Source organism: Myxocyprinus asiaticus, chromosome 6 (genome assembly GCF_019703515.2).
Source record: "Myxocyprinus asiaticus isolate MX2 ecotype Aquarium Trade chromosome 6, UBuf_Myxa_2, whole genome shotgun sequence".
In the NCBI taxonomy this organism is placed as follows: domain Eukaryota; kingdom Metazoa; phylum Chordata; class Actinopteri; order Cypriniformes; family Catostomidae; genus Myxocyprinus; species Myxocyprinus asiaticus.
Window position 1 is genome coordinate 12954962 of NC_059349.1, and position 10593 is coordinate 12965554.

A 10593-nucleotide genomic window follows, 5' to 3' on the forward strand; every position below is an offset into this window, starting at 1 on the left:
GAGGCTTTTGATTTTAAAACATGTTTTAATGTCACTAGTTGGAAATGATGTTTTTGCAGTTTCCTGGCGCTTATCGAAAACCCAACACTGAAAAGCAAACAAATTAATGTAAACTTGTTTTTCTGAAGTGCCTTATTTGCATAAGACATCCAATCCAATTACTGTTCACACCAATGCAATGGTGAGCAACATGAAAGATGTATGTAAACACATTTAATCAAGTATGGAGAGTGTAATTATTGTTATGTAAAATTTCATTTTGTCCTTCATTTCCTTTTAAAAAGGATAAAAAGGCACTTTTCAATTTAAAGTTTGGGATTGTATAAGATTCTTGGAGACTGAAATATGTTGTTAATCTGAGATTCATAAAAAACTCAAATATACACAGCTGCCACAAATTTCTGGAGAAATGTACCATATTTGTTTATTCATTAAACTAGGGGAATCCTTAATTCATGTATTCCTTTAGTAAAAACAGTTTGAATCATATTTAGAGTTAATATTTAATGGTCAAGATCCACAAGACTGTTAAAAATGTTAATAAAGTTAGTTAAACAAGAATCAATAAATTAGAAAACCAGCTGAAAAAATAAAAAAGCATTTAATCATGGACAAATAAATGAATAATGAACTGCTCCTCAATTTTGCTTATCAAGTAAATTAATCTTGTTTTCGATGAATGTTGAGATATTTTTACTGGAAAACAAGACAAAAAAACTAATTAAGAAAATGCAGTGTAGTCTTGTAAACACACAACATGATCACACAGGCACACGTTGAGGAGTCAGGGGTAACATTTTGAGTACATTTTCAAAAATAGCTATTTATATAGTGTGTGTATATTTAGATTGTGTGCAGGATTTTTTCCATTTCAAATTTGCTACAGCTTGTGTCCTACACCTATCAATTGCTTCTCAGGTTTGCGAAGTTAGTTGTTCATTGATCAAAAATAGCTATTTAAAAAAAAAAAAATAGAAGACACAAAATCCTTTTTCACTGTTGGATCAGATCTGTACAGATGTGTACATTTCTCTCATTTATATAGCCTAAGTAGGCTATTCAGACACTTCGTTCAGTATTTTTATGTGACTGATTTGGCATTCCTGCATCTTTTTCATTTTTAGGTCAAATCAGGGATTACTACTTTGCTTTGTTAAATTTCCTTCAATCCATATTAATCTCCCAGTGAGAAACTGTAAGACTCTGGGGTTCTTTTGGGGTCTTTTGTGCTTCCCGTCTTTAATTTCCTGTTTCCTGTTTTCAATGAATGTTTGTGTATTCCCCCATGCTTCGAACTGTCTTTAGCTGATTACTGAGAGTTTATTCATGATCTTACTTTGGTGAGATGTGGCATTGGTTCATTTCTATGTTCATGGTCCCTGTTGTCATGTCATGTTTTTGCATTCCTTGTTTTGTAACAGTTTTATTTTTTACTTTTTTTTAAATAAATAACATGCATTTGGAGATCTGCACTGGTGACTGAGGTTAACATTCAGCCTAACATCTACTTTTGTGTTCCACAGAAGAAAGAAATTCATACATATGAATGTGGAAATTCGTGAGTGTGGGTAAATAATGACAAAATTGGACCTTTTGGATGAATAAAAAGTTTTTTAACCTGGAACATTCCTTTAATGCATAAAATTTAATGGCATCATTTGTAAGTCGCTTTGGATAAAAGCATCTGCTAAATTAATAAAAGTATGATTTATGTTACAATAAGAACTTTTTTCATGGTATTAAAGTGGCCTTGAGGTGTCTCGGTTCCCAAAATGGATATTAGGGTTAATATAATGCTAGTCTTCACCAGTGTTTCAAGACTGGTTTATGTAGTAATCCCAGACTGATTAAGGTAAACATTTTATTACGGCACCACACCAGTCACAGCATTTATTGCTTCTTTAAAATGATGTAATATTATGCCAGTTTTATATACACATGTACATGCTTTGGTATAAAACATAAAAATCTGCCAGACTGCGGTTCAGTATACAGTTTGTTGGAATTCTCAGAACTCGTATGTCTGAAGACCTTAACAATCTATGAGTGTGTCATAATGTTAATGGGTTGGTTCATGGAATGTCATCAGGTCTGAATTTTTCTTTTATTTCTGACACTACTGTTGCATCTACGACTGGCTCTCTGGTGCAATGGCCTCCCTCTTTACGACAGGGCCTTCTTTTGGCAAACTATCACAAAGGATTCTCCAGAGAGCAGACCGCTTGCAGCAGGGTCGTGGTGCTCTGTTAGCTTGTGATGTTTGGTGTCGTGGATGGCAGGGTCATAGTGATGTCCAGATGTGTGAGCGTGTAGAAGTTGAGGGACTTTCACTGTGGCATCGATTGGTGGTTCCTCGGCTTGGTTCTGTCATGAATGAAGAAATATTTCAAATTTGAGTGCCCCAGTTTCAAAGCTGTGTTGTGTCCTTAAATCCCTTTAATCTCTGATCCAGTAAAACCAATGTTCCCCATTGTGATTTTTACTAGTTATGTGCATTGTGTCAATGTATGAAGACAAGGGGTTATTTACTGTTTTGAGGATTTTGCAGTCAACTTTGTTGTGTTGTGGGTTTTCAGAAGAACCTTCAGCTACACAGAAGCCATGGGTCTACAAAAAGAGTGTCACAAATATGGATTAGATCATAAAATAAAAGAAATAAAAATAAAACATTGACACATCTACACAGATATTCAACAGCCATAGTACAGTGTCTTGTTTTCTTGTTTTTGTTAGTATGCTTACTGCAACAGTGTGATTCTGGGGGATGCAATGATCATCATCATGACTCGTGCAGTTAGTCCCAATTATGGCGTATTCTGCAATGTACCTGTTCCCGCCACCGACAACCTGAAAAAAAGACACAAATGACAGGTTGGAGAGCCATATTAGAAGATAACAGAATATTTGTATTCTCCTTTTCCATTTTATGTTACCTGGGATTCAAGTCGTCCAATTTCAAGAAGTGCAAATTTAGTATTTAGATTATGTCTTGTATTGAAATCATGTAATGAGGCTTCAACAAGCCTGAGACCATCTGTGTCATTCAAATGAATGAGCATAGGGCAGCCCACGCATCCGTCTTGAGCTGAATCGAGAAACAACAGATAAACAAAGGTCAGACTAAAACCTCACAGTAAACATTAAAACAAGATCTTATTTTACTTTTTTGCATTTTTGTACACTTACCTGTCTTTGTTTTACACTTGAATGCCACAACAGAAAGACCTTGAGCTGTATCTGAGACGACAAAATCGCAGTCTGCCTCAACTACCTGAAAGTCAATTAGAGCAATGCTTATAGATTAGTGGTTTTCAATTAGGGGGCCTTGGAGTCAAAAAGGTTGAGAACCACTATTCTAGATCATCATCTGATATGTATTAAAGAAACAAACATTACCACAGTAAATGTGAACAAACTGAAGCTAATTAAATAGACCTCACCGCAAAAGGTTTTGGCCTGAATGGGCATTGGCTCACAGGTGTCGGATCTAAGACATGACACTTAGTTTCCACCAAGTCCAACTCCAAGAGATACGAGTTTGGTTCATCTTTCTATAAGGGGAAGTCAAACCATTTAGACCTGTATTAAAATATGAGCTGTATATTCATGACTTTGAATGCACTTTTTTTAATTGCAATGCACTCTTAATATAAAAACGCAGAAATTACCACTGCAAAATCATTTTTAAACTGTTAGCCTTAGGTTAGTGCTTAGTAAACTGTTGAACACAATAACTATGGTTTTGAGATTACATTAATATGAATGCATGGAACAGCCAAGATAAAAAATTATATTTTTCTTCTTATTTTTGTCTAATGTGAAGAATTACCACAATCACAATTAAATGTAAAGAAGACATCATAATTCATGCTAATCAGACAATGATTTCATCACTGTCGTTTAGACTTTGAATGTTGAACATTCTGTCATGTCCCAGTGGTGCATTCACATCATGTACAAATCACTGTTATTATGAGATGACAACTCAGAGATTCTACTAGGAGCTGTTCACACATTTCTTAGAATTCAGAGTTTAGGACTTTAGGAGTTCGGTATTTTGTAATTACAATAGTTCTGATATGATGTGAATGCACCACAAGTCAATGGGAGATTTTCAAAGTTTCTAAATTTCTTCAAAAAACATAAACAGATGTTTTAAAATCCAAAAACAGTTAACATATCTTAGGCAGAAATTGTCTATAAAACAAAGCTGTTCAGGCTCAATTAATTGCAGAAAATTGTGGAGAAGAAAATCAAAGAATCAATACTTTTTACATTTTTATATCACTCTGTAATTTTGTTTGTTTGATCTGTAAAGCACGTTGGGTTAACGTCTGTTGTTTTTAAATGTGCTCTATAAATAAAGGTTGACTTGACGACTTGAAAACTGAATATTTCCATAAAAATGAAACTCCCTAACGTCGATTGCATTTTCTATCATGCACCACACACCTCAATTCACATGATATGCTGCTACAACCAGCATCACACAGGCTTCTTTCATGATGATTCATTGTCTTACCCTGAAGAGGATATTCATTTTCTCGATGTGTTTCAGGGCATATTTGTAGCCGTGGGTGTGCTGAGCGTTAAGGAAATTCAGTGCCACCAGAGCAGTTTCGTTTGCATGTTTGGACTCACAAGGGGGTGGACCGATTAAGGGCACCTTGTCCTGTGCCCATGCCCTCATAACCAGGAGCCCAAGAACAGCGACTGTAGCCCAGTACTTCATGGCGATGAGAAAAGCAATAACCTCAACTCCAAAAGTGAGAGTTTAATTTGTTATATATATACCCTGCCTTCTAGTCTTGACCTAATGGTCAGTGTACATGTAAACATTATGACTACTGTTATGCAAGTGATGCCAAAGAACTTTGAATACAACTGTAAATATAACTGTGCAAACTGAATGGGTTGTCCATTGCAATTTGGTTTGCGGGAAGCACGTGTGATTTTAGACTTGTCCCAGAAAAGTCAACTGTATGTAACCTGATTGAAATCACTCAGCTCCACCTTTAGTCATTCTTCAATATATATATACACTACCGGTCAAAAGTTTTGAAACACTTATTCTTTATTAAATGTTTTTTTCACATTTTAGAATAATAGTAAAATCATCAAAACTATGGAATAACATAAATGGAACTATGGGAATTATGTTGTGACTAAACAAAATCCAAAATAAATCAAAACTGTGTTATATTTTAGCATCTTCAAAGTAGTCACCCTTTGCCTAGAATTTGCAGAAATGTACTCTTGACATTTTCTCAAATGTCTCCTTGAGGTATCACCCTGGGATGATTTTTAAACAGTATTGAAGGAGTTCCCATCTATGTTGGGCACTTTGCTTTTGTAATTAAATTTTAGATTTATAATGAAATAAATTAATATGGTGGCACAATTATATTTTTGTCTACAAAACTAATTTCAAACATTTAAGCATACGCCTTCAGATCAAAAGATTTTTATGATCATGAGAAACATTTCAGTCAAGTGTTTCAAAACGTTTGACCGGTAATGTGTATATACTGTATATATATATATATATATATATATTCTTTAAATCCATGCTATTCCAGCAATTTAAATAAATATACTGTAAATCGGAAAGGCTTCTAATTGCACTGTTGTGGTCAAAAATTGTACTGTTACTGAGTCAGTTTTTATACTTCTGAAAGATACTTTTAAATGAATGTTTGTTTTTACCAGATGCTTATCAAAAACCAAATACTGAAAAACAAACCTAACTTAATGGAAACTTGCTTATCTGAAGTGCCTCTGTTTGCCTTAGTATTGCAGAAATCCAGTTACGATGAATGGTGAGCAAATTGTGAGATGTGTGCAAACCCAAATTTGATGAAGTAGTAAAACAATGATAAGCTAGGGCAATCTTTAATGTATTTTTCTTTTATTTAAATATACTGATCTAATAAAATGCAGTTGTAAACATTGAGAAATTAGACAATAAGAATGTATCTTAAAGGGATCATGTCATGAATCATATTTTCCTTGATATTTGGACATGGATGAAAACATAATGGAAGTTTCAGAAATCAAAACTTCTTATCTAGCTCAAAAAGAGCATTTATTGTTTCCAACCTGCAAAAGACGACTCGTTTTGAAATCGGCCCCATTATGATGTAAGATTAAGATGTCAAGGAAGGTCCCCAGACATTGTTGTGTTCCTTGTTGTGGAAAAACAGCATCGCTGCATAGCTTCTGAAGAATCCCAACATTAGGAATGAGGACTAACCTTTGTTCAGCATATTTCTCTAAGGAATATATTGAAGCCATTATAATTATAACTATATCGACACGACTTCTGGTGAGTAACAAATTCAAAAGTCATAGAAAGCATGCACGTCCAAAGAATATAATGAATACAGGTGCCTGACCAAAAACATACATCCACAAAAACTCCAGGAAAGTCAGCACACTGTTGCTCCCAAAAAATGTCATGACCTCACCACAAAAACTTAACGTGACATTTCGAGCTACATGCCCTTCATCAGAATAACAAATTCAGTACTACTGTTTCATCTGTCTTTGTTTAACATGTAAGGAATTATATAGTAAGCTATTTTTATCACATAATAAACCATGGATTACACGGTTATTAAGACTAACATTATGTTTATAATCACCAGATCCTTCTAACTGCACTCTGCTGGTTGAGCCATACTTTATAGGAAGGTCCTTTTGGGTAAGTTGGAGGAGAGGTGTCTAAGTCACATCAACTATTCATTGGGGTACCTCAAGGTTCGGCGCTTGGCCCTCTCCTTTTTTAGATACACAAAGTGTTACTTGGGCCTATCATCCAGGCACAAGGTTTTCCTACCACTGCTACACCAATGACATGCAGCTCTATTTCTCATTCCAGCCTGATGATCCTACAGTAGCTACACAGGTCTCAGTCTGCCTGGCAGACATATTGGCTTGGATGATAAAACATCATCTCCAACTCAGTCTAGCAAAGACAGAGCTTCACTACAGCACGTTTGGTCTTCAATGAGCCCAAGAGTGCACACATTCCACCTCCTATTATCTCACTTCTTTGGCTGTCAATTGCTGCTTGCATCAAATTCTCACTTTTGCAACTCGATGTGCCCTCCAGAAGCCTGCAATTGGTGAATGTGTGCTAACTCGTGGTACAAACACAAAGAGGCACAAAATCACTTTCCTGAACTTTATGTTTCACTGTTCCACACTGAAAATGATCTTCTCATCCCTACCTGAACAGCCAGTTCTCTTGCAACTTTAAAGAAATATCTAAAGCCACAGTTCTTTCATGAGCACTTGACCCTGGATATGCACAAGTTCTTTAAACTTTCACTATTCTCTCACTCACTTATATCTGCTCTTAACCTATACTTCTCTGAGCAATTTTAGAACTTCTGTATTCTATATTCTGTATATTCTGCTTTCTGTATTGCAACACTTCTCATGTTATCATAATAACTTGTGTTGTGTTTCTCATTTGTAAGTCGCTTTGGATAAAAGCATCTGCTAAATTAATAAAAGTATGATTTATGTTACAATAAGAACTTTTTTCATGGTATTAAAGTGGCCTTGAGGTGTCTCGGTTCCCAAAATGGATATTAGGGTTAATATAATGCTAGTCTTCACCAGTGTTTCAGGACTGGTTTATGTAGTAATCCCAGACTGATTAAGGTAAACATTTTATTACGGCACCACACCAGTCACAGCATTTATTGCTTCTTTAAAATGATGTAATATTATGCCAGTTTTATATACACATGTACATGCTTTGGTATAAAACATAAAAATCTGCCAGACTGCGGTTCAGTATACAGTTTGTTGGAATTCTCAGAACTCGTATGTCTGAAGACCTTAACAATCTATGAGTGTGTCATAATGTTAATGGGTTGGTTCATGGAATGTCATCAGGTCTGAATTTTTCTTTTATTTCTGACACTACTGTTGCATCTACGACTGGCTCTCTGGTGCAATGGCCTCCCTCTTTACGACAGGGCCTTCTTTTGGCAAACTATCACAAAGGATTCTCCAGAGAGCAGACCGCTTGCAGCAGGGTCGTGGTGCTCTGTTAGCTTGTGATGTTTGGTGTCGTGGATGGCAGGGTCATAGTGATGTCCAGATGTGTGAGCGTGTAGAAGTTGAGGGACTTTCACTGTGGCATCGATTGGTGGTTCCTCGGCTTGGTTCTGTCATGAATGAAGAAATATTTCAAATTTGAGTGCCCCAGTTTCAAAGCTGTGTTGTGTCCTTAAATCCCTTTAATCTCTGATCCAGTAAAACCAATGTTCCCCATTGTGATTTTTACTAGTTATGTGCATTGTGTCAATGTATGAAGACAAGGGGTTATTTACTGTTTTGAGGATTTTGCAGTCAACTTTGTTGTGTTGTGGGTTTTCAGAAGAACCTTCAGCTACACAGAAGCCATGGGTCTACAAAAAGAGTGTCACAAATATGGATTAGATCATAAAATAAAAGAAATAAAAATAAAACATTGACACATCTACACAGATATTCAACAGCCATAGTACAGTGTCTTGTTTTCTTGTTTTTGTTAGTATGCTTACTGCAACAGTGTGATTCTGGGGGATGCAATGATCATCATCATGACTCGTGCAGTTAGTCCCAATTATGGCGTATTCTGCAATGTACCTGTTCCCGCCACCGACAACCTGAAAAAAAGACACAAATGACAGGTTGGAGAGCCATATTAGAAGATAACAGAATATTTGTATTCTCCTTTTCCATTTTATGTTACCTGGGATTCAAGTCGTCCAATTTCAAGAAGTGCAAATTTAGTATTTAGATTATGTCTTGTATTGAAATCATGTAATGAGGCTTCAACAAGCCTGAGACCATCTGTGTCATTCAAATGAATGAGCATAGGGCAGCCCACGCATCCGTCTTGAGCTGAATCGAGAAACAACAGATAAACAAAGGTCAGACTAAAACCTCACAGTAAACATTAAAACAAGATCTTATTTTACTTTTTTGCATTTTTGTACACTTACCTGTCTTTGTTTTACACTTGAATGCCACAACAGAAAGACCTTGAGCTGTATCTGAGACGACAAAATCGCAGTCTGCCTCAACTACCTGAAAGTCAATTAGAGCAATGCTTATAGATTAGTGGTTTTCAATTAGGGGGCCTTGGAGTCAAAAAGGTTGAGAACCACTATTCTAGATCATCATCTGATATGTATTAAAGAAACAAACATTACCACAGTAAATGTGAACAAACTGAAGCTAATTAAATAGACCTCACCGCAAAAGGTTTTGGCCTGAATGGGCATTGGCTCACAGGTGTCGGATCTAAGACATGACACTTAGTTTCCACCAAGTCCAACTCCAAGAGATACGAGTTTGGTTCATCTTTCTATAAGGGGAAGTCAAACCATTTAGACCTGTATTAAAATATGAGCTGTATATTCATGACTTTGAATGCACTTTTTTTAATTGCAATGCACTCTTAATATAAAAACGCAGAAATTACCACTGCAAAATCATTTTTAAACTGTTAGCCTTAGGTTAGTGCTTAGTAAACTGTTGAACACAATAACTATGGTTTTGAGATTACATTAATATGAATGCATGGAACAGCCAAGATAAAAAATTATATTTTTCTTCTTATTTTTGTCTAATGTGAAGAATTACCACAATCACAATTAAATGTAAAGAAGACATCATAATTCATGCTAATCAGACAATGATTTCATCACTGTCGTTTAGACTTTGAATGTTGAACATTCTGTCATGTCCCAGTGGTGCATTCACATCATGTACAAATCACTGTTATTATGAGATGACAACTCAGAGATTCTACTAGGAGCTGTTCACACATTTCTTAGAATTCAGAGTTTAGGACTTTAGGAGTTCGGTATTTTGTAATTACAATAGTTCTGATATGATGTGAATGCACCACAAGTCAATGGGAGATTTTCAAAGTTTCTAAATTTCTTCAAAAAACATAAACAGATGTTTTAAAATCCAAAAACAGTTAACATATCTTAGGCAGAAATTGTCTATAAAACAAAGCTGTTCAGGCTCAATTAATTGCAGAAAATTGTGGAGAAGAAAATCAAAGAATCAATACTTTTTACATTTTTATATCACTCTGTAATTTTGTTTGTTTGATCTGTAAAGCACGTTGGGTTAACGTCTGTTGTTTTTAAATGTGCTCTATAAATAAAGGTTGACTTGACGACTTGAAAACTGAATATTTCCATAAAAATGAAACTCCCTAACGTCGATTGCATTTTCTATCATGCACCACACACCTCAATTCACATGATATGCTGCTACAACCAGCATCACACAGGCTTCTTTCATGATGATTCATTGTCTTACCCTGAAGAGGATATTCATTTTCTCGATGTGTTTCAGGGCATATTTGTAGCCGTGGGTGTGCTGAGCGTTAAGGAAATTCAGTGCCACCAGAGCAGTTTCGTTTGCATGTTTGGACTCACAAGGGGGTGGACCGATTAAGGGCACCTTGTCCTGTGCCCATGCCCTCATAACCAGGAGCCCAAGAACAGCGACTGTAGCCCAGTACTTCATGGCGATGAGAAAAGCAATAACCTCAACTCCAAAAGTGAGAGT

General features: G+C 35.8%; 1 protein-coding gene across 7 annotated transcripts; it reads right to left on the reverse strand.

The window, feature by feature from the left end:
* Nucleotides 1–1847: 1847 nt before the first annotated feature.
* On the reverse strand, nucleotides 1848–10593 carry LOC127442553 (alpha-2-HS-glycoprotein-like). 7 transcript variants are annotated; one of them, XM_051700671.1, is made up of 7 exons: nucleotides 10342–10592; nucleotides 3441–3551; nucleotides 3187–3271; nucleotides 2934–3085; nucleotides 2743–2847; nucleotides 2530–2607; nucleotides 1848–2364 (listed from the first exon to the last, which is right to left on the reverse strand). In XM_051700671.1, exons 1-7 carry the CDS (start codon nucleotides 10549–10551, stop codon nucleotides 2164–2166), a joined length of 942 nt encoding a protein of 313 aa, XP_051556631.1. In that variant the 5' UTR covers nucleotides 10552–10592; the 3' UTR covers nucleotides 1848–2163. The 7 variants fall into 7 exon arrangements, with proteins under 7 accessions (XP_051556631.1, XP_051556630.1, XP_051556629.1 ...); XM_051700670.1 differs by lacking the exon at nucleotides 3441–3551 and adding an exon at nucleotides 9260–9370; XM_051700669.1 differs by lacking the exons at nucleotides 3187–3271; nucleotides 3441–3551 and adding exons at nucleotides 9006–9090; nucleotides 9260–9370.

Excerpts from the sequence above, each read along its gene's own strand:
- LOC127442553 (XM_051700671.1), bottom strand. The coding sequence starts at position 10,551 with ATGAAGTACTGGGCTACAGTCGCTGTTCTTGGGCTCCTGGTTATGAGG. Across the intron at positions 3,552-10,341 it reads AAATGAATATCCTCTTCAGG|AAAGATGAACCAAACTCGTA; the intron begins GTAAGACAATGA and ends TTCCCCTTATAG. Across the intron at positions 2,608-2,742 it reads CCCAGAATCACACTGTTGCA|ACCCATGGCTTCTGTGTAGC; the intron begins GTAAGCATACTA and ends CTCTTTTTGTAG.